This window comes from Chelonia mydas, chromosome 14 (genome assembly GCF_015237465.2).
Source record: "Chelonia mydas isolate rCheMyd1 chromosome 14, rCheMyd1.pri.v2, whole genome shotgun sequence".
Taxonomy (NCBI): Eukaryota; Metazoa; Chordata; order Testudines; family Cheloniidae; genus Chelonia; species Chelonia mydas.
Window position 1 is genome coordinate 20,952,732 of NC_051254.2, and position 24,999 is coordinate 20,977,730.

A 24,999-nucleotide genomic window follows, 5' to 3' on the forward strand; every position below is an offset into this window, starting at 1 on the left:
GTTTGTAAATTTTGGCTTAACGCAATCAAACCCCTAACACTTTATTCCCTTTTAATAGTATTGAACCTTATCTGGTCTAACCACAACAGCACCATTATTCAACATGTACCCAGTGTTCCAAGAAATGTCACTCCTCAACAAGTCCATTACAGCGCTGCCTGTGATTGTAAGCTGTTATACTTTGAATTCTGTTTACAGTAAGTCATGTTAAAAGTTCATTTCTTCTATAAAGGACAGAGTTTATCCAGTCTTTAAACAAGGTATACCTTACACATTATCAACTTGGCAAGTCAGATAGCAGGGGGGTTTCTTATACTTTAATTAGCTTTTGCTGGCATAGTCCGTGCTGCTCAGTCTTTATAACTAGAGAGGCCGCATTCCTGAGGTTAAGATATGCAAAGAGCCTGTCTCACATTTTATGTGAATCTACTTGATAAGGACATAGAATCACATGGAATATTTTGTTATAGACCAAAGAGTAAATAGATGCAATCCACAGTGATTCTCACTGAGGTAGCTGCAGGACGATAGGACGTTATATAGTCATGTGCTGTGGTGTTGGATGTTCATTGTTTTGTTGTTGTATTTCTTCAAATTAGTCAAATATAGCTCTAGATGCCAATCCTATGCTGTGGACACCTACCTGAAAGGTTAAAACATACCAAATAATACATAAGGTTGGTCATAAATATAACTACCCCCCAGCCCTCACTTCATTCCTTGAGTGACAGCCTGAAAAAACAGAAAGTAAAATTTGGGACTATTGCCTTAGTACACTGCTCATAGTGCAGTACTCTGGTGTTTTGTGTGTATCTTAGCAGTCATATTTTAGAGGATGTTTGTAACTTGCCCCCCACTCTACGTTTGGTCATTTCTTACAGAGATGAGAAATTTTTGCTGTTGTTTCTCAGAAGTCTTGCATGTTTAATTTTGGGTTTGTAGAAGAGGAGCTGTTAGTTCAGATCTGTTAATATTAGCACTGAAAGAACTGTTGAAATGGTTCTTGCTTTGTGATGCTGGAACCGAGTCTGGCATCTCTCAAGTCATTTGACTTTGTCCATCCCCACACTGATTGCAGCAAATGTTCTCAGCACTTTTGCAGGGAACAGTTTCAGGGTCCTTTTGCATTTTGTGTGTCTGTCAGCTCGTCACTCCTGCTTCTGTCTAGCTTATGCTCAGAAGCCCATTTCCTTCTTTCATAGACACCCAGTAGTGGTGTCTCCAAGATAATTGTCTGTTCACCCAGCTTCACTGTTCTTAAATCAAAGTGTGTTTCACACAGGGAAAAAGTAGAGAAAATCACAATCAAAACAGCATCACAGATTATAAACACAGCTAGGTTAATCAATGCAGAAAGCATAGGCTGTGGGTTTAAATACAAAGACTATTGTACCATACACAGGAGAAAGTTCTCTGTCTCAATCAGCTGCTGCTAGTCTGTCTTTCACTGTCCCAAAACCCATGAATGAGTCTCAAAAGCTAAAAAAAGAAATCTCTCTCTACCAAAATGCATTATTTTACTATATGAAAAGCAGGTTCCTTTATCATCTCATTTCTCTGCACCCCATATCCAAGGAACAGGGATGATTTCCACACTCATCTTATCATGGATTGTGTCTAATGCATACTGTCCTACTGAAAGTAACTTGATCAAGGCCACAAAAAGAGAATCAGTACCATAGTTAGCTTTAAAAATCAGTAGTTTATCCTGTGTTCAATCCTCTAAACCATATCTCCTTCCATTTTTTGATGACTTTAAGACTTTTCTTTCTTTTTTCTGCTGCTGTATTCTAAATTTCATATACTCTCAAGGCAAGTCTGCATTACAGCATGTTATCATGTTGGAACACAACTGTGAACAACTGTGTTAGATAACACAGTATTGGCATACCATAGGGGTACCTGACATAACATGCTGAACATGATTTGTCCTGGTCTACTCTGATTAGTAAATCATAGTCAGCATCATGTTATCTAACATGTTCAGACTTGATAATTTTGTAATATAAACAACTCCTATGATGATACGACTAGAAAAATAGAACTCACTTTATTCATCCTCACTACCTGCCTTTTACTTGACTACTCCCTACCTATATCTTTCCCAGGAATGATATTTTAATCTAAGCCTGCTCTTGATTATCTGTGGGGATGCTGGTTTGACTATCTCCCTTTAGTAATAACTTTTACATAACTTTTATCCTAGCCTATATTTATTTACATAATGCCTTTCATCCCAAGAGAATCAGCACTAGGGGGGAGCATGGCAGCTATTTAATAACACTGCACAATACTGTAAGATAAGAAATGAAGAGTATCCACTAGAAATTGAAGTGGGGATTTACGTAGGCAGAATGTAGCTTCCTTACATTGTAATTTGACTGTTCATTTGATCTTAAGGCTAATAATGTCTAGAGTCTAGTTTTCCCTTGGACTATTGCTCCTGCCATCTTCTGATACAGTGAATAATTCCTTTCCGTCATTGTTATTGGTCTCTTGAAAGGATTTATAGTTTCTGGTCTTATTCCTATTAAATCTTCTAATGGCTGGCCAACTTTTCTGCTGATATTTTTTTAGAAAAAAAATTGATAAATATTTTGCACTGCGAAATTCTCCATCCTGATCAGCCTAATGCAACTTCTTCATCCATTGCTTTCTAAGGGCATCCACTGTGGAGGCCTCTGCGGAAGTGTGTGTTGAAGAGATTATAGGATAAGAACCAACTCGAGAGGGGAAGGTTGCTATTTTGAGAGGAAATATTACCCATTTCAGTTTTTGTCATCTTGCACTGGTTTTTAAGTGAATAGAGGATTGAGATTTTAAAGTAAAATAAGTGGATCATTTAGTTGCCAGTTTTGTTAGATTATAAACCAGGATTTAGTTTAAATATTATGGGGGGCATTTTTCAAATTTACTGTAGGTTTGATTTGTAAGCACTTTAAAAAAAAAATTTACATTTTCCTGACTGCAGGGGAGCTGCGAATATTATTCACCCTATCACTCCTCTCTATCTATCAGAGACATATAACTAGGAGCATGTTAACCATCTGCAGAATTGCTAAGAATTGTTATGATTAGCATTATGGTGTGTATAGCAAATGTAATAAGAACATAAACATTTTTTAAGTATAGATCTTTTTTTATTTTTAATGTTGTCTTTTAAATAAAGTGACAAGGCCATTTGCAGTTTCTGTTTTATCACAAAGGACAGCTAGCATAAGGAAGTTAATTTATCTCAACATAAGAACAGCCATACTGGGTCAGATCAGTGGTCCATCTAACCCAATATCCTGTCTTCTGGCAGTGGCCAGTGCCATATGCTTCAGAGGGAATGAACAGAACAGGGTAATTTCGAGTGAGCAATCCCCTGTTGTACACTCCCAGTTTCTGGCATTTGGAGATGTAGGGTCACCCCAAGCATGGAGTCGTGTCCCTGACTATCTTGGCTAATAGCCATTGATGGACCTATCCTCCATGAACTCATCTAACTCTTTTTTGAACCCAGTTATACTTTTGGCCTTCAGAACATCTTATGTCAATGAGTTCCACGGGTGGACTGTGCACTGTGTGAAGAATTACTTCTTTTTGTTTAAGTGTGCTGCTTTGTTAATTTCATTGGGTGACCCCTTGTTCTTGTGTTGTGTTATCTGCCTTAGTATGATACAAGTGCAAGTAATTGTAAGTTAGTATAAGTAAACCAAGTCTCTTCAGAGTTTCTCAGTAGTAACTTCATTCCAAACCTGTGGTCACTATGATCCCAATCCTGCAGTCTGATCCACTACCCATGCAGAACCCCATTGGCTCAGAAATGACACACAAAGTGTACTTGTTCCTAAGGCCAGATCCTGACATCATTGTACCAGTGTAACTCCATATAAAAGGAGGACAGGATCAGAGCTATAGTATAAAGCTTTAGATTAAAAGAGCCAGTCCACCCCGGACTCCTATTTTCACTCCCTCGTAATTTTATTTTCTGTTGAAATCCCTCTGCTTTGTCTCATCCTAAACCTAACGTCTTTGTGGAAATCAGCAAAATCGATGAAGCCAATTTTGAGTAATGCATGCATGAAAAAGAAAGATGTGTCCCTTTTAGAATGAAATGTCTCTTTCAACCTAGACTTGTTAGTTTATGATAGTTTTAAAGTCACTGGCTCTGGCAAGGGAGACAGAACATCTGCAGCTCAGATTCTTTAGGATCTGGAGAAGCTAATTGCCTCCAATTTGGTTAAAATACAGTGTCAATTACACTTTTAAACAACAGCTATATACTGTCATGACAGGAAGGTTTGGATTCCATGCATGGGTTATTTCCTCGTTGGGAGAGAAATGAATTGACACAGACACAGCATATTTTACCCTACTCTATATTTATTTACAATAAGTACACTTTTGAACACATACATAGCAAAGTCAGAGTGCAGTTTCCAACTGAGAGCCGCAACTCAAGAAAGCAACTCTATATCAGTTTCCACCCAGACTTGTATGTTTACCATTGCAGGACTCTGTGTTCACCATACTCTCAACATATTAAATCCTTTGTAATATCCAGGTGCCACTCAATATCAGATCCCCCCTTTCCTGGTGGGGTGCTCTAGGTGTCAATCAAAACCACTTCCAGGTTGGTGCTGATGAGACTGGGCTTACTCTGTACGCAGAAGAAGGTAATGCTGGCTCAAAAGGGACCCCTTCCTAAATCCTTGCATTTCAAAGCAACTTCTTTTGAGACAATCGGGGCTGTAAACTCCTTGTCAGGAGAGACAATATTATAATGGTGGTCTAAATTCCTCATTTAAGTGTCTTTAAGCGCTGGACCATTAACTCAATTCATTAGGGCATTCGTACCACAGTGTTTTTTATACTCCTTTTGCAGATAGATCCTCCTCCCGCCTCCTCCCATTTCAAATTTTATTTATTTATTACAGATCATTTTTCAGATCTTCATCATATCAATATTTTTACTTTTTGAAGTGCTTACAAACAGGTTTTAAATTATTACCAAACCCTTCAAATGTAGTGGGTTCTGTTATCTGAAAGCTAAGATCCAATCAACAAAAATCCAAATCAACAATATACCAAGCAGAAGTCCATTTGACCTTGTTAAGGAGCACAGGTAAACCCCGATCTACGTTACAGATTCCAGTAGTGTTGCAGCTAGATAAGGGGACGATGATACTGTACCAGGTCTTGTTCAGATTGGGCCTAGAACATTCCCAACATACCCTTCGTGATGAGATTCTAAACCAAAATCCATGTGGCTTGCAAACATTGAGAGTAACGGAGATCTAAGTGATGAGATATTGATGGCATGATGATACTGCTTCTTTTACATTTGAAGTGGAAGTTAAATAATTCATAGAAGGGATTGACACGTCTCTGCTATATTTTAACCCCTCCCAAAAGACCTTCTCTAAAGCTTCAGGCATGAATGACAGAAAAATGCATGTTCTGATGCCCTGAGTTGATGGGGAAGTGAAAGGGGTGGGGGAGGGTGAAGGGGGTTGAGTTCTCAATTAGAACTGTAATTTAGTTTTACATTTTAGTTTTAAAATAAATCATCTTCCAGCCCTCATCATGAGTCAAGAACCTTTTTGCATGATTGAGTGAGGGAGAATAAATGAATATCTATTAGGATTTTTTCCCCAACTCTATACCATTTTTCTTTTTTCTTAAAATAGTGCCATTTTAGCTCATTGATAGATACTGTTTAGTTTAATGAAATTCCGGTTCTTTGCAACATCAGACCCCAATCAGCAGCTTTTCACATCTTTCATAATATAAAATTGCACTCTGGCTATGGAAGGTGACATTAAAAGTGAGAGAGCAGCTTCTCCATGTTTAGTAAAGCTTGTGATTGATATTGCATAAGATGTACATAAGCAACAGTATCAGTGAAGAAAAGTGTTCTCCCTGCAATAAATCCATTCTTCTGAAGCTAAAAGCTATTTTTTCCTTTTAATTAGGAAGAAATATCTCTCGTTAGAGACTAACCAAATCTCTGATTAAAAATTGTAATTGAATGTAAAAACATTTTGTCATTCTTTATGCATGTAAGTGTTTTATAGGGAAGATATGCTGTGTAACTGTACTAAATGAAAGGCATAACGCTTAATTGTTTAACCACTGATTTAAAACATCAAATTTGTGTGTGGATAGCTTTACATCAGTCATAAGCTAACTGTCAGGCTCTCATATTTCAGAACATACATGTCCGTAACAAAAGTTAGAAATTTTAAAAAAACCATCAGTGATAGAGAGCTACTGGTCCGGGGAATGTTATTCCAGTTTCAGTTTCCCTTATTTAGTATTATTATTGCTGTATTACTTTTCCAGTTTGCCAATGTTCGTGGATATGGCTTTTATTACTAAAGCTATAAATACTACAGTTTGAAAGGATTTATGCAGAAAGTTGAATGTACTTTCAGCATTGGTGGATTGCCATAATTCAATTGTCTTTGGTGGTTACTGATTGGTTTTGAATGCTCTCTTCGTTACTTTGAGTTCAGAAGTTACACAGGCGCTTTCTTGGCCTTCCATCAAAAACCCTTTCAAGGTGACATGGTGCTGCTTAGAAGGAAAAGCCTGCGACTTACGGCAAGACCTATTTTCTACAGCGTTCTGACCAGTCTTCTACAACCAGCTTCACCAACTTTATGCCACCCAGGGATTCAGCTGTCCCAGAGAAATACCCAGCTGATGCTTGAGGGTAGCTTTCCAGTTGGAAAGCTGGGCCACGGATCCATGTCAACACACTGCAGGGCATCAGGGAGGTGGGTGGATTTTCCTCCCCGTTAGCTAACTTGTCCAAGCAGGAAGAGTTCTCCTTATTGTACGTATGTTATTGCAACTGCTTTGCCCCTAAGATCCTCAGACTTCTGCTTTTCTCTCCTTAGGCTAAGAGCATTGGCTTGGGTGGGATTGGCCAGGGGAAGCTTTTCTTAAAGTTCAGGGCCTTCCTTCATTTACTTAGCTGATCTCCAAAACAGGCCTGTTTGCTAGACAAAGCATCTTGCAGCTGCTAGGGGCTCACTCTGAACAAGCCGCGAACCAAGTTTGGGAACCCCTGTAATAGCACATGGGTGAGCCCAGGAAAAACATAGGATGGGTGGCTACCCGAGGCCAGCCATGCACTTTTGAACAGTATTTTCTAGGACTGTCAATTAATCACGGTTAACTCGTGCGATTAACTCAAAAAAATAAATCATGATTAACCTCGGTTTTAATCGCACTATTAAACAACAGAATACCAATTGAAATTTATTAAATATTTTGAATGTTTTTCTACATTTTCATATATATTGTAGTCTGTGTTGTAATTGAAATCCGTGTATATTATTTTTATTACAAATATTTGCACTAAAAATGATAAAAGAAATAGTATTTTTCAATTCACCTCATACAAGTGCTGTAGTGCAATTTCTTTGTCGTGAAAGTGCAACTTACAAATGTAGATTTTTTTTGTTACATAACTGCACTCAAAAACAAAACAATGTAAAACTTCAGAGCCTGCAAGTCCACTCAGTCCTACTTCTTGTTCAGCCAATCGCTAAGATAAACAAGTTTGTTTATATTTACAAGAGATAATGCTGCTCTCTTCTTATTTACAATGTCAACAGAAAGTGAGAAACAAGCATTTGCATGGCACTTTTGTAGCTGGCATTGCAAGGTATCTACGTGCCAGATATGCTAAACATTCGTATGCCCCTTCATGCTTCGGCCACCATTCCAGAGGATATGCTTCCATGCTGATAAAGCTCATTTAAAAAAAAATGCATTAATTAAATTTGTGACTGAACTCCTTGGGAGAGAATAGTATGTCTCCTGCTCTGTTTTACCCGCATTCTGTCATATAGTTCATGTTATAGTAGTCTCGGATGATGACCCAACACATGTTGTTCATTTTAAGAACACTTTCACTGCAGATTTGACAAAATGCAAAGAAGGTACCAATGTAAGATTTCTAAAGATAGCTACAGCACTCGACCCAAGGTTTAAGACTCTGAAGAGCCTTCCAAACTCTGATTGAGACAGGCTTTCAGAAGAGTGGAGCATGCTTTCAGAAGTCTTAAAAGAGCAACATTCCAATACGCCAACTGCAGAACCCGAACCATCAAAAAAGAAAATTAACCATCTGCTGGTGGCATCTTACTCAGATAATTAAAATAAACTTGCGTCAGTCCGCAGTGTTTTGGATTGTTATCGAGCAGAACCTGTCATCAGCATGAACACATGTCCCCTGGAATGGTGGTTGAAGCATGAAGGGACATACGAATCTTTAGCACATCTGGCACGTAAATATCTTGCGGCGACGGCTACAATGGTGCCATGAGAACGCCTGTTCTCACTTTCAGGTGACATTGTAAACAAGAAGCGGGCAGCATTATCTCCTGCAAATGGAAACAGACTTGTTTGTCTGAGTGACTGGCTGAACAAGAGGTAGGACTGGGTGGACTTGTAAGCTGTAAAGTTTCACATTGTTTTATTTTTGAATGCAGTTATTTTTTGTACATAACTCTACATTTGTAAGTTCAACTTTCATTATAAAGAGATTGCACTACAGTACTTGTACTAGGTGAATTGAAAAATACTATTTATTTTGTTTTTTTACAGTGCAAATACTTGTAATCAAAAATATAAAGTGAGCACTGTACACTTTGTAATCTGTGTTGTAACTGAAATCAATATGTTTGAAAATATAGAAAACATCCAAAAATATTTAAATAAATGGTATTCTATTATTGTTTAACAGTGCGTTAATTGCGATACTTTTTTTAATCATTTGACAGCCCTAGTGTTTTCTGATACAGACAGCATAAAAGAAGAAAATGGGCTGGTGATGTTTATTTCTGAAATCTGAATTAATTGAAGTTTTAGAGTAGCCTTCATGCTTGGCACTTCTGTCTCAAAAATTAATACAAGAATATAATGGGGAAATGACTGGTAGTGTTAAGGATCACACTTCCTGATCTTTTTCTTTCTCTATTAACTTGTTCAGGGCTTCCACCATTTCCAGACAGCGTGTTGTTGGGAGATTTTAGACTGGGCCTCTTTTTATTACAATAAATTGTTTTGACAGTCTCATATGCAGATGAAATTCTCATCTAGAGTAGCAATATTGAGATTAATCTAAGACATCAATCTCACCTTTATTGTCTCAATATCCTTTACCTGTCAGTATAGAACATTATGAACTCAATGCTAATTTAGCATTGTTTCTGTGGATAGCAGTGAACAAATTATAGCTCTGAGGGAAATAAATGTCATTGTTGATGAGCCTGTATCTCAAATGAATAAAGCAGAAAACTCTTCAGATGAAACTAAGCCATGTTTTTTGGTCTGGCAAAAAGCATGCAACATTATAATTTAATTATGAATAGATATGAGGCTATTTGGCATCATTAAAGGGGTTGTGCAGAGGAAAATGAAGGTCTGACTTTTTGGCTTCTTTTTGATATATGAAGAAGGCTTGATAGGTGGTTCTTCAAGTAAACACAGCCATGTGTTCCATGTAGGTGTGCATGCGCCCAGCGCACAGAAGCCGCAGAACTTTGCCTAGCAGTACCTGTAGGGGCGACGCTCGTGTCCTGTGGCCTTAGTCCATGCCCCTGCCCTAGATATATATATATCAGAGCAGTGCCTTCCCAAACCCCTCTGTTCCTTCTGACTGCCCATGGCTAGAGTCAGAGCTTGGTGTGGGGTTTTCACCTCATGTTTTCAGTGTCAGATTTCTGGGAATTTTTTGTTTTCCTCTAGGTAACAGTTATCTGGAGCCAGGAGTGGGGCTGCAGCTCTTCGGGGGGGAGGGGCGGACAGTGGAAAGAGGGCCATGGCTGGGGCTGAGAGCAGGGATGACGAAGGAGCTGTGGCCAGGGACCGAGGCTGGGGTGGCGGCAGGAGCAGAGCCTCAGCCAGGCTGCGTTGGGGGCCAGCAGGTGGGTCTGTGGCCAGGTGCGGCTCCACTCCCAGCCCCACCCCAGCCTCGGCCCCAGGCCAGGATCGGAGCCACGGCCAGCAGCCAAGGCTGGGGGCAGGGACAGGCCCAGGAGCAGATCTGCGCTGAGGTTGGGGATAGGAGCCGGGGACACAGCTGTGGGCAGAACCAGAGCAGAGCTGGGGGCAGGAAGGGACTAGGTGACGCTCCCTCCACACACACACCCCCTCCAGGGGCTGGCCCAAGGTTCCTCCATGCCCCCCTAGGGGGAGCATGCCCCACAGTTTGGGGACCTCTGTTCTAAGAGGAGTGCTGAACGGCTCTGTACTCCTTCCAGCACACAGGATGGAGCAGGTCCATCTAACACCTCGCAAGTACTACTCCAAAAATAGCCACAGTCCATATAGTTGAGTCCAGTTCAAGCCATTGGGCATCTGTTGAATCCGGTACAGATGACATCGGCACCAGGACCAACTGTCTGCCTACTGATGGCATATCAGGCAGCTTCAGGCTCCTTGCCTGTCAGTCCCTGAGTCTGCACTAGTTCAGAATTTTCCAGTGCCATGTTTTCTACTGCTTCATCCCTCCATTGTGCCCTTGGCACCTTCTGGATTGTGTCACAGAGCATATGGCCGCTATCTTAGGCATCCAGGCTGAATTTCTGCAGGAGAATACGCATAAGCTGTTGGATATTCTCCAACCATCAGCTCCAGGGAGAGTAGCCCTCTTGATAAATGAGGCCCTCTTGGAGCCTGCCAAGGCCTTCTGGAATACTCCTGTTTTGTTGCCTCCCATGGCAAAGCACGCAGAGAAGCAGTATGTTGTTGCCATTCAGGGTTTTGAGGGTTTCTACTCCCATCCAGCCTCTAACTCTCTTGTGGTAACTGCAGCACGACAGGGCATAACGGAAGGAATAAATCCACACCTACGGACAAAGGGTCCAAAAGGATGGACTTGATTGGGAAGCTGATTTATACCACCTCTTCCATGCAGATGTGCATCATGAACCAGCAGCCATTCCTCTCTAAATATGACTTTGTTAATTGGGTGGCCATGTCTAAGTTCAAAGACAAGTTGTCAGAAGCCTCTACGGAAGAGTTTAAGGCGTTCATTGCAGAACACTGTATGGTAGCTAAAATCAACTCTGGATGTGACAGATGCCTTGGGCAGAATTATGACATCAGCTGTGACCATGAGGAGGGCCACATGGCTGCAAAATTCAGACATTGTGCCTGATTTGCAGCAGACCATTGAGGACTTACCTTTAGATGGTCGGGTTTTGTTTTCGGAAAAGATTGGCAAGACCCTGCACTCTGTTAAGGATTTCCGAGCTACTTTGTGTTCCTTGGCAGTTTATACTCTGTCTGCACAGAGACACCACTATAGCCGTGAGCCGCAACAGCAGCAATACCGCTCGCAGCATTCTTTGCGTAGTCCTCCTTTCTTGTAAGGCAGCAGGGCTCCCCCCAGGAAAGGGGCATAGATCCCAGAGGCGAAGGCCCTCTGATTCCGGATACAGCCAGCTGGCTCGTTCTCTCAGCATCCAGCCAGCATCCATTTTGATTTGCGTGGCCAGGGCGTCAGTGATGTCTCCATTTTTGTTCCCCAGGGGTGGGCTGGCTTGTTTTTACTGAGTTTGGGACTCTATTACTACAGAAAGCTGGGTCCCAAGCACTGTCTGATCAGTTTATGCCAGACCGCTCCTCTCCATCCCTCATCCCTCTTCAGGGACCTCTCTCACAAGGTACTTCTCCTCGAGCAGGTTCAGTCTCTACTGGCCTTGGGGGCTGTATAGGAGATCTCTCTTCAGTATCGGGGACAGGGATTGTCCTCCCAGTATTTCCTGGTTCCTAAACCTAAGAGAGGGTTGAGTCCTATCCTTGACCTCTGCATCTCAACACATACATCAGATACATGATATTCTGGATGGTCATCCTAGCAACTGTCCTTCCCATGCTCAATCACGATGACTGGTTTGCTCCCTAGACCTTCAGGATGCTTATTTCTACACAGGTTTCAGAGTAACAGCCGTGTTAGTCTGTATTCGCAAAAAGAAAAGGAATACTTGTGGCACCTTAGAGACTAACCAATTTATTTGAGCATAAGCTTGATGAAGTGAGCTGTAGCTCACGAAAGCTTATGCTCAGATAAATTGGTTAGTCTCTAAGGTGCCACAGTACTCCTTTTCTTATTTCTACACAGTAATTCTCCCAACTCACAGGTTTCTTCAGTTTGTCATGGTGGATCGGCACTATCACTACACCATGCTCCCTTTTGATCTTTCTCCCGCTCCCTGGGTTTTTACCAATGAATAGTTGTAGTGACAGCATACATCAGGAAGGCAGGAATCCATATCCTCCCTTATCCTGACAACTGGTTACTGAGGGACAAGTCCAGAGAAGAAGTCCTCTTCATGTTCAGTTCACGCTATGCTTACTTGACTGTGTCTAGGTCTTATCCTAAACAGCAGAAAGTCAACACTGGTCCCAACTCCAAGAAGCAAATTCACTGAGGCCCTGATAGACTGTACAAAGTCCAGAATGTTTCTGCCAACTGACCAGTTTCCACGCAATTCACCTCCCATGTCTGGAACTGCAGTCTCAACCCTCAACCACAGCCCAAGTCCTCTTCAGTGGCTGAAGTTGATTTATCATCCGAATCATCATACTTTGGACAGTCTGGTCCAACTTCCTTTGCCAATCTTGAACTGCATACAGTGGTGGACAGTTCAGGGCAATGTGTCCTGGGCATTCCCTTTGCTCAGTCCCCACCGTCCAGGACTGTTGTCACCAGTGCCTCCTTAATAGGTTGGGGAGTGCATCTGGAGTCACTGAAAGTTCAAGTCCTGTGGTCAGAACTGGAAGCTTCTCTGGATATCAGTGTCCTGGAGCTTCATGCCATAATGCCTGTCAGGCCATTCGAGATCATATCAGGGACTCACTGGTGCACATCCTTACCAACAATACCCATGCAGTGTATTACAGGAACCGTTCAGGGGGGTAGGATGGGGAAGCACACTCCAACATGCTGTTATCAGGAGGTGATCAGGCTCTGGTAGTTTTACATCAGGGAAAACATTTCCTGCATGGATGATCACTTACCTGGGATCCAGAATCACCTGGCAGATCACCTCAGCAGAAATTTCTCCCGGAATCACGTGGTCCCAGCATCCTGTGCTGTCTTTGCAGTTTGGGGCATTCTGACCATTGACCTGATCTCCACAAGAGACAAGAAATGCTGTCTGTTTTGCTGTTGAGGGGGTCTCAGACTGGGCTCTCTGACTAATCCTTTTCACCTGAGCTGGGAATTTTGCACTCTTGGGTGCTCTTCCTCCAATTCCAATCATCCTTCAGGTCATTCTCAAGCTGAAATTGGATTGTGCCAAGCTCATTCGCATTGCTCCAGTGTAGCCAAGACAGTGTTGGTTCTTTGACCTCCTCACTTTATCGGTTCAGTCTCCCATATTCCTTCCTCTTCACCCTGGCTCAGCATCACAGTCAGATTTTTCATCCAGGACTCAGCTCCCTGCATTTCACAGCATGGGTACTGCTTGGTTAGATGAGAAGGAACAATGTTTGTAGGTGGTGTGGCAAATCTTGCTTAACAGTAGAAAGCCTTCCACAAGCACAGCATATTTGGCCAAATGGAAACAGTTCTTGCTGTGGTCGTTAGCCCAGGGAGTTCAATCAAAGATGGTTTGTATGAAGGACATCTTGGAGTACCTGTTACGCCTTCACTCTTCTGATTTTGCACTTAGTTCATTGAGAGTGCACCTGGTGGCGATTTCGGTGATTCATCTACCCATCGATGGGAAGTCAGTATTTTCAAACTCCATGGTAGTGAGCTTCTTGAAAGGAATGACTCATTTCCACCTGCCTGTGAAAGTACCAGTTTCTTTGTGGGACCTTGATGTTGTCTTAGCAGCTCTTATGGGACCTCCAGTTCGAGTCTCTGTCAACTTCTTCATTCTCCCATCTGTGTCAGACAACTGCTTTCCTTGTGGCAATAACATCTACAAGAAGAATGTGTGAGTTGCAGGCTTTGATAGAAGAGCCTCCTTACATGCAATTTTCCAAAAACAAAGTAACCTTGCAGTTACACCCTAATGTTTTATCCAAAGTGGCTTCTCAGTTTCATTGGAACCAAATTATATATCTACCAATATTCTTTAAACTGCATTGAACCTCAGATGAGCAGCATTTTGGCAAGTTGGATGTTAGGCAATGTTTGGCTTTTCACCTGGATAAAACTAATCCTTTCTATTCTTCATCTCATATGTTTGTTTCATATGCGAACCAAATGAAGGGGTGAGCAGTCTCTACACAGACAATTTCCAGGTGAATAACATGACATGGCATGACAGCAGACAAAGTAGCTCAGACTGTACCTCCTCAAAGGGTGCAGGCTCATTCCACGAGGGTCCTGATGATGTTGATGAGATTTGTCAGTGACGTTCCTATATTGGACATTTGCACGCTGCCACTTGGTTCTCTGTACATATACTTACAAACCTCTATGGCATTGCTACTTCATCCAGATCAGATGCAAACTTTGGGGAGGCAATCCTGTGGTCCTTGTCTAAATAGACTCCGAACCTCACCTCTTGCAGGCACCGTTTTGAGTCACCTACATGGAATAACAGCTGCATCAACTCAAAAAAGAAAAAGTGGCGATTTACCTGTATTGTAACTGTTGGCCTTTGAGATCTGATGCAGATGTGTATTCCACAACACACCTTCCTTCCCTTCTGCATTGGAGTCTGTGTTAATGGCGTTCGGCGTGAAGGAACTGAGGGAGGTTGGGACACTGCCGCTCTTACATATCAGGGGAGGGGCTAGGGGCCAAAGGGTGTGAGCGCCACCCCAGGGGTACTGCTAGGCAAAGTTCTTCAGCTTTGGTGTGCAGGGTGCATGCACACCTGCATGGAATACATGTCTGCATCTCATCTCAAAGGACAAGAGTTACAATACAGGTAAGTAAGTGTGTGTGTGTGTGTATATATGTATATGTATATCTCACTCACACACACACAAAAAGATAAAAGTAGGAGGGGGAGGGGGCTGGGGACTATGTTAGGTTTGTTTACATTAGAAAATATCAGGAATATAAAGCTTGTTGTTCTCTGTTTGTGCTGGAGGACTTATCGGGTGTGAGAGCTTTTTCTGTAATTGACAAAGCAGGGTATTGAATCTTTAACAAAGCTATCGCTTAACTCCCAGCTGTTTGTGTAGGAATTTGAGTTAAATAGGTTGTAGCAAAAGCAAAACAGTATGGATAAGATGATTATGTCCCCCATGGCATCGCTGGTGCATCCTTCCAGTTCTCCATAGTGTCTCGGAAAAAACAGGGCAAAAAACAGCTACCTGTTCTATAGAGATGTAGTGGGGCCTATTGAATAGGGCACTGGAATAAACGTTGGGAGACCTGGGGTGCTGTGCCATTAAGCAGCTGGGTGACCTTGCGCAAGTCCCTTATCCTCTCCGTGCTTCTCTTTCCTCGGCCACCCTTTGTTTGTCTTTGTGTAACCCATTATTGCAAGGTCACAAATTAAGCTCTTCATATAGGGGTTGTTAGGGATGGTTTTGGCAGGCAGGGAGGAAAGGGGTTTTAGTTTATTACTTGTGTGGTCTCCTTTGAATCCCATTTTCAAATATAGGCACTTAGGTTTCACCTACAAAATACGCAAGAGGACACAAATGGGCACTTACTCTCAAGCTTATTCTTATATGCAAATACATGTTTTACATGCACAATTACCCATTAGCGCAAGGTCAGAAATTAAGCTCGTTGTATCAGGTTTGTATGTCTATATATCTATAGATGTGTATGTTCCAGGGGGAGAAGGGGTTTGATGTTGGAACCTTAATTATTTCTCGATATTTAGGTTCTTTGAAAAACAACAATCTAATTTCCTGATTTTCAAACACTATTTTTCTTAAGCTTTGAATTTTTGTCATTTTCAAATGTTGGTTTTTAAATTGTAATAAAGTTTTAACATATTCTAAGGTTGTACATCCAGTATATGTCTTATATTCACAAAGTGGTTGGCCTAAGATTCCTATGGGTATTAAATGAGAACTGAGAATATAGAACTTTATAAACATGAATTAAGCTTCCCAACACTACTGTGAGGTAGGTAAATATATTAATTGTATAGATGGGCAAACTGAAACACAAAGAAATTAAAGTGACTTGTCCAAGGTCAGCTGTGAGTCAGTAGCAGAGTAAAGAATTGAACCCAGGAATCATGACCCCTAAACATGTGTGTGTGCGCGCACGCAAAGACCTGTCAGGCACACATGAATTAGGGGACAGCAGGCTGCTACATTTTCTGAAGTCACAATCCACCACACATGATACGTAGGGTTCCAGGTGAATGCCTAGCAATTGTGTAAGGCATGGAAGCCTGAATTTTACTCCTGTGGGATTCCCTCCTGTCTGCTCCCTACCTTCCCCAAGCTATCGCTGAGTGATTCTCCCCAGCCTGATTGAGGGTGTCTGGAATCCCATCGTGCCAGTGGCAGCTTTGTATTGTATGAATAGAAAACTGAGCCTTTATTCCTCCACCTCTTGGGTCCTGTGGATGGTGTGGGATTGGAAAGGGTCTGCCTCAGATGGACTCTATTACAGATAAATCCATACATTTCAACTACCTGGGAACAGAAGTAAGAGTCATTACTAATATATTGCCTTCCATATGTGAATGTTAGAGCACTTCACAAATATTAATACATTTAGCCTCATGACACCCCTCTGAAGTAGGTACTGTAGTCCCTAGTTTACAGATGAGGAACTGAAGCACAGAGCTTCTAAGTGATTTGACCAAGCCAGGAACAGACCCCACGTCTTCCTGGCTTTCAGTCATGTAACTTCAACGTAAGACCATCCTTCCGCCCCGGAATTGTCATTGCTGTAGTCTCTGGTAGAGCCATGTTGCCTGAAGATATTTTTCAGGCCCATCACTATGCTCCTAAGATAAGCTCCTATATAGTATGACAGCAGACACTTGTGCATTATTACTTGCATCTATCATGGTGAAAGATTTCTATATATGAATGCAGTGCTTTATTATGTGGATGGTCACAGTATAAATACATAGATAGGAGTACAGCAGTTTCCACTAGCCTGTGTGAGCACCAGATTTGTCCATGGGTGGCATGGGCAGATCTCACAAGTATTAGGAGGGCAACAAGTGCCACGTATACATTGCACGTTGACCATACATTGTGTCTTCCTGCAGTGCTGTCTGGTAAAAGGTAGCATTATTTTGAATAAGGCTGTCTAGCACCTGTAGCCAAGGTAGGGTGACCAGATGCTAAATACAAAATATCAGGACCGCCGTAGGGGGAGCGCCTTTTCAATTGTTACACTCACCCAGCACGTTCGGCGGCAGGAAATAAATCTTGCCGGCGAAGAAAGAAGTACCTGCTGCCGAAGACCCGGACAGGCCAGGTGAGTGTAACAATTGAAAAAGCGCTCCCCCTGCCTGTCACTGCCGCCTAAGAAAAAAAAAAAAAAACGCGCCCGAAACAAAATATTGGGACAAATGGCGTCCCAACCGTACTTCGGTCGGGACGCGGGACAAACTGCTCAATATTGGGACAGTCCCGGTTTTATCGGGACATCTGGTCACCCTATAACAAGGGAGCCTGAGAGTCAAGCAGCGAATGGTGAGTGAAATCTCTCTACTTGGAGCTGCTTGCGAGTAGGCACGTGGATTTAAAGATCTCTGTTGTATTTAGTTTCAGACAACACTGATTTATCTTGAATTCAGAAACAGAGAAGAGAGGATTCTAATCTTGTATAGTCCACTGTTCTTTAGTTTGGTAAGGCACTCAGATACCACCATGATGAGCATGAAATAAATACCTGGAGGATGGATGGATTATTTAGTGTACATGCTGTCAAGGGTTATCTATAGAGAATGTTCTGTTTGTGATACGTTGTTAGATATGGTAATGGGTGTGATGGGTTGGATCATAGAAACCCCTTTGGGTCTGCCACCTGATGTGCCACTACTTCTGCCCCTGCTTTCCCTGCCAGCTTGAGACTCCAGCACCCTGTCTTGCTGAGCCAGACACGCCAGTCTGCTCCAGCACAGACCCAGGATCTGAACCATGGGCCCCAAAGCTGCAGACTGAAAGCAATTTAAGAAGTATGCCTGTCTTTAACACTCAGATGCCCAACTCCCAATGGGGTCCAAACCCCAAATAAATCCATTTTACCCTGTATAAAGCTTATACAGGGTAAACTCATAAATTGTTCGCCCTCTATAACATAGATAGAGAGGTATGCACAGCTGTTCCCCCCCCCCCGCCAGGTATTAATACATACTCTGGGTTAATTAATAAGTAAAAAGTGATTTTACTAAATACAGAAAGTAGGATTTAAGTGGTTCCAGGTAGTAACAGACAGAACAAAGTGAATTACCAAGCAGAATAAATTAAAACACACAAATCTAAGTCTAGTACAGTAAGAAAACTGAATAGAGATAAAATCTCACCCTCAGAGATGTTTCAATAAGTTTCTTTCACAGACTGGCAGCCTTCCTAGTCTGTGCACAATCCTTTCCCCGATACGGCCCTTGTTCCAGCTCAGGTGGTAGCTAGGGGATTCCTCATGATGGCCACACCCTTTGTTCTGTTCCACCCACTTATATATCTTTTGCATGAGGCAGGAATCCTTTGTCCCTCTGGGTTCCCACCCCTCCTTCTCAATGGAAAAGCACCATGTTAAAGATGGATTCCAGTTCAGGTGACATGATCGCATGCCACTTTAAGACTTCATTACCCACTTGCCAGCCCACGGGTATACAGGAAAACTTACAAGTAAAACAGAGCCATCTACAGGTAATTGTCCTGGTTAATGGGAGCCATTAAGATTCCAAACCACCATCAATGGCCCACACTTTGCATAACTACAATAGGACCTCAGAGTTATATTTCGTATTTCTAGTTTCAGATACAAGATTGATACATTTATAGGATGACCACACTCAGTAGATTATAAGCTTTGTAATGATACCTTACAAGAGCTTTGTAATGATACCTTTTGCATGAAGCATATTCCAGTTACATTATATTCACACTTATTAGCATATTTTTATAAAATCATATAGAGTGCAACGTCACAATGGGGAGGGGGTTAAATACAGTTTTTCTTTTGCCTAAACAGGCAAGTTAGAAGTCTTATCTATACACTGTCTCACAAACAATAGTTTTACATACAATAGCTGCTCAGAATATTATTGACATTTGGAAAATACCATTCAAATAAATACTGTTTAAATTTAGATTTAAAATCCTTTTTCAAACTGATCATTTTCTTTCTAGGGAAATACTTTTGTATTTAGTCAAGAGCCCAAATGAGTAGTTTTTGTCTGCATTTTTGAATAATTATTTTAATGTAAAAGTATCTTTCCTGCATACTGGATCCTTAAGAGGATTTGTTTTTGGGTTTTATTTTCTACACAGGGATTAGTTAACTAGTAACTGACTAAGGATATTGATTCCTTTAGTTGTAACAATGAGTGCATTTAAGTATGAAGGTAATATAATATACATGCACACAAACGCAGGTATGTATATTATCTGCCATTATTGGAAAGGTTTAAAATAAACAAAAAAGTTGTTTTGTACAGGGCAAAAAATGGTGCCATAGACTTTATGTCAAGGTCATTTCCTTTAAGCACCAGTACAAACTACTTTGTGATTTATGGGAAGTGCTTGTACTAGTGGCCAGAGATCTCAGGACATCCTGATGGAAATTTCCCTGAGCAGTTCTAATAGTCATCTCCTATCTCTCAGCTTCTTGGTGGGAATTTCTCAGAGCAGATGTATATTTCCCTTCGGAAGTAACATCCTCAGAACTCTGACCAATTGGCAGCCGTGAACATATTTGAAAATTGTAATAACAAACGCAAAATATTTACCTTTTCCTGAAGGAACTGCAGTTTGCACATAAAGAAAAGGAGTACTTGTGGCACCTTAGAGACTAACCAATTTATTTGAGCATAAGCTTTCGTGAGCTACAGCTCACTTCATCGGATGCATACTTGCATAATGACTTAGCACATATTGCTCTTTGAATAATAATGATTAGTACTTTGGGCTTGTTTTTGCTGTTAGTTTTGTGGAAAGATCAGAAACAGCTGAGTCTGGTGTTAAGCTGGGTTGGGAATTATTTATCGCAGATTCACTTATTTTTTTTATTTTGTAAGCAACTACTGAAGTGCCAATGAATCACTGAGCAAAAAGATCATCAACAAGTGGGGCAGATGTTTAAAAACTCTGCTACATGGAGGTCCAAACCTTTCTATTATTTTTCCCAAGAAATCTCCAAGTCCTTCTCCTGTCACTCTGTCTTTTCCATGCCACCCACAACACGGTCCCACAAAAAATATCCCCTACTGTGGGGATCTACCCTCCAGAGCCAGATATCACCCCAACTAAGCATTGGCCAAGAGGGGTGGGTGAAGCAGAGGAGTTCCTAGAGAGCATGAAATGGCCATCCCCAGCTATTGTAGGTCTGTGCAGAACTGCAACTCTCCACCATGTCCAGGTGCTAGGGAATGAGCTCACAACCAAACTCATCCCTTCATATAGCCAGTCTCCTTATTTGTTAGTGCCAGTGTATAATACCAGAAAGCATATTAGTCAATCCTGTGTCCCAGTTTAAAAAGTTAAATTCTTAAATTATTTCATAACCCAGAGGATTATATACAAATTTTGTATTTCTTAGTGTCTCATTTGAGCATCTCAAAGCACTTTGCCAACATTAATTAATTAGCCTCACAGCACCCCTGTGAGGTCATTTAGCATGACGACTATTTTACAGGTTACATTATTTATCGAAGGCCATGCAGCATAGAACCCAAGACTCCTGAATTCCAGTCTCGTGCTCTAACCATTAGGCTTCTCTCTTATCCAGACTCAACTGTGACCTGTTGTGACCATATTTTGATCTGCAAGGTCTTACCTTCTCACACCCAATGACAGAACACAAAAAATAGCCATTCATGATAGCAGCTCACAGCTCTAATATCATGAGGTTGATAGGTTGGGTATTATACTCAGCATTGGTATTACAGGGCTGTTTCTGATCCATGTCAACTCTGCAGAAGGAACAGATTTATCGACTTCCCTCTGGTGTCAGGCTTGTTCGCAGGCAGTTCTACCATTTGCTTTGCACACGGTGAATGGTGAAGTGCATGGATCTGCTGCTATTCTTGTGCCACTGGATCAGTGTAGCGTTAGTCTGGAATGAAGAGACAGACTGGAGTCACTGCTCTTTATTAGCGAGAGCAGCATTCACCACGCTGGGCCAAATTCTGCCCTCATTAATGCCCTGTTGAAGTGAATAAGAGTTACATGGGATGCAAGGGCTGAAGCTGGTCCTTTTTCTTCACGGTAGTAGATACACATTTTCTTTATCACTCGTGCCATTTGCGAATTTACAGTCCAACTCTACCTTACTCAGGACCTAAATGAGTTATATTTGTTTTGCCAAGTCAGGCTTTTGCTGTGCAGAGGCAATGATGAGAAATTGTAGCATATGAAGACATAGTACTGAGGCAATTTACTGTGCATATCTTATTCTGCTGCAGTCCCATAAAAAAACACAGCTAACAGTAAAACTAAAGGACACACGGCACCGTATGGTCCTTTTATAGTGTTACTCATTATCAGAATTCTCAAATCTACATCTCATTGTCGGTGGATGACAACACAGTACCTTGCCTATATTTGTAATGTACCAAGACTTGCTTCCTGCTATCCTTGAAGGAAATGATGACACTCCCTCCACACTGTGTAATCTAAAATCTGTTGCTGGATTTTGAAAAGCTGGCGGAATTATCTTCCTGCATTTCATCAACCTCTTGGTTTAGTCAATTTAATTTAAATTGAAGACAGACTTTTATTTAGTCCCAACATTTTGACTTGAAGTTTGTCCATCTTAACAGTTCTGACTATTGCAGCATTTATAAAATGCTGGGATGCAAATGGCCTGACCAGGGCTTTAAAAATCAGAATTAAACCTTTATCTTCTTTATTAACAATGGCTTATTAAAATTCATCTTCACTGCTAGCCGGACTTCCATAGCTACGCATGGAGCGCTGGCCGCAGTACACACGACAGGGTTAAAGACTTTGTGGGAGGGGAGAAGCATGCTGCTAAAAACACATAGAATATTGAGTCTAGAATTGTAAAGTAACATTCTTGTAGTGTTATTAACTCAGCTATATTGTCAGTGTGTATTTTCTATTCCTGTCGCTGGTAAACGTTTAGCTAAATGTATTAATTTTATTGTAAAATGTGTACTGGAAAGCGTACAGGTTATTAAAGGTGGCTAACTTAATACTACCTTCCTCCCTTTCATGCTTCTCCCATTCTTCCTCCAGTTTTCCCTTTCAACTAACTCAAGCAGAGGGAAGCCTTTTCCACTTGCACCACATTTTCCTCTCATTTGCACCATTGTAAACTAGGTGCGTCTCTGTTGAAGTCAGTGGAGCGATAATGGTATAACACTGATCCAGGTGAGCAGAATTTCAGGCCCCTTATACTGGCACCAGGGTTGAGTCCCCAGACAGTGTGGATTTGCTGACTGACTGAAATAATTGGTCTAAGTATTGTTCATCTCATTGGGTGTTTATTCTGAAGCCTAATAATGGCAGTTTAAATTGTCAGCATTAACTTTTTCTAATCATTGTACCAGAAACTTCCAGCTACCCTGGGATTGTGAGTGGAATTACTACCATTTCCTTCTCTCTGAGTTTGACCCTTGGAAAACAGGAGTTTCTAATGGAAGCCAATTGGTTGCTATTGCTCTCAGAAAATAACAAATCTTAATTTGATTTTGTCACTGTAAAGTTCTTTTGTCAAATTTCCCCGGGTGAGCACTATACACCAGCCAAGTTTGAACTTGGAAACTTCAGCCATGTTTTAGTAAATCCAAAAAACTGCTTAATTCTACTCAGAAAACTCCAAAATTGAATTGATTCTTCTCAAACCTTCTAAAAAATGCACCTTGCAAAAGTTGTCATCAACTGAAATTCTGACAAAGCCACAACAATTCACTTTCTTTGGACACTGAACATTGATTTCTTCAGTAGCTTTAAACACACAAACCTGAGGCATTTTTCCTAATGTACCTGCTCCACATGTGCGTAACTTACTAAGATCACTACCAAATTGTTAAGATACTAATTCTCAGTGAGGAGATTTTACATGAAAAGTACTATAAGCTGACACAGGTCAGGCATTTTTGAGTTATCAGCACTGGTCACTAGAATCAGAACTAGTGAACTTGTCCTAGTTATAGTTATAACTCTAGTTATAACTCTAAAGCCACTCAGTGGAATTGGCTCCGCTTTTCTAGAAAGGCTCACCTTAAGACGGAGGTTGAGTGTGGAAATTTCAGCCATAAAAGAACATTTTTGAAAAAAGCTACAAGCATCTTGGAAACAATGGTGTAAATGGAAAATGTTTTGCAACCTTAACCTTAGCTTTTGCTCTAAAGAGATATGGGGATGGGAATGGAATAGCAGGTGACCGCAGGCTCTTTTGCTAACAAATGTGTGTCCTCTGCTTTTGTTTTTTTCCCTACAGCCCTCTGCTTGCAGTGTCCTTTGCAGCCTCCTGTGCAGTTCCAGGAATCGCCCTGCTGACCCTGGGAGTAAATCCTCTCACTGGGGTGCTGGGAGCCTTCAACATTTTCCTGTACACGTGTTGTTACACACCGATGAAAAGAATGAGCATCGTCAACACGTGGGTGGGAGCTGTCGTTGGTGCCATTCCGCCTATCATGGGCTGGACTGCAGCGACCGGCAGCCTTGATGCTGGTGAGTATAAAATATAAGTCTCATATTTGGAGAGACAGGCAGAGATACAGGCGGTTGCCATTACTGCATTTGAGACAGCTGAAAATAACCACCCTGGAGACAAAGCTATTGGTTTCTCTTAAGCACGGGTAGTAGCGTAGGATGATTCAATACATATTGTAGCACAATGCTACAAAAACTGGTTTGTATTCCATTTAGTTAATAAAGACTTGTTTGTGTTGGCAAACACGCATGGCACTGTACCATATTAAGACTGAAGAAATAAACAGAGATCTTGTCATTCTGCCTTTAGAGACAAAGGACCAGTTGCAGGATGAGTTGCACAGAATATATGTTAAGACTGTCTGGGAACAAAAATCAGGATGAAGAGCACTGACACAGCATGTGGGCTGTGAATAGAACAAAATGTTATAGAAATTCAGAATAGAAACAGATCAAGTTAGGCTGACTTCAGTCGTGGAGTGAGGGGGGGGCAAAGGGTTCACAGGAAAAGTCCTGTGAGGTGTACCACTATGTCACCACATTCTAGAAACTATCCTAGAATGTTAATTTATTGGTAGAGTACTTAATTGCCTCCTTTTAAACTCTCAAAGTTCCTTTTTTTCCCCTCCTGAGGGTGTGGAGGTTCCTTTAAGTAACTGTGAATTATTTTTACATCACATATAAAACTGATCTGTTCACAAGCTAAACTCTGAGACAATTGGAGCTTGTTTTTCCTGCCAGCTAGGAACTTACAGCCTAAAAGTATCACTAATTTGTTATATTCAAGTGAAACTCATGTAGTTCACGTAACAGGCCCATTGAGAAATATAACAATCATTTATATAACCAGTTTAGCAGGATGATATAGATTATGGAATTGTTTAGCATGCACCCATCTCACTACTTGGCATATTTAAGACTTTTCTTGTACTGCAATAACCAGAATTCTAAACAGAAATACTCAAAATCCATGCAAAGTCCTTATCAAACCATTCATTTTTTGTGGTAAACGTTAGTACTTCCTTTGGAAATCAGCCTGAATTGCCGCTGTATGTAATCTATTCTGATGTTGCTCTAATTCAGAACTGTGTTGAAAGTTTTTTAACTGCACGTTACTTGGCATGTTGGTTTTAATTCACTTTATCATGTCTCCTAAGAAAAGATGATGAAATCTTGTGTTGTGGAATGCCTATGAGATCTTTTTAGGAAGCTCTGTGTTACTGAAGAGAAGAGAATGATTTTTAAAAT

At 41.3% G+C, this 24,999-nt stretch overlaps 1 protein-coding gene across 6 annotated transcripts in view; it reads left to right on the forward strand.

The window, feature by feature from the left end:
• LOC102932338 (protoheme IX farnesyltransferase, mitochondrial) overlaps window positions 1-24,999 on the forward strand; it is a 157,419-nt gene that overhangs the window by 114,543 nt on the left and 17,877 nt on the right. For all 6 annotated transcript variants that reach the window (XM_007072582.4, XM_037913728.2, XM_043527772.1 and 3 more), the window contains one exon: window positions 23,537-23,769. In XM_007072582.4, coding sequence (XP_007072644.2) covers window positions 23,537-23,769 — 233 coding nt within the window. The remainder of the gene's footprint in view (window positions 1-23,536; window positions 23,770-24,999) is intronic.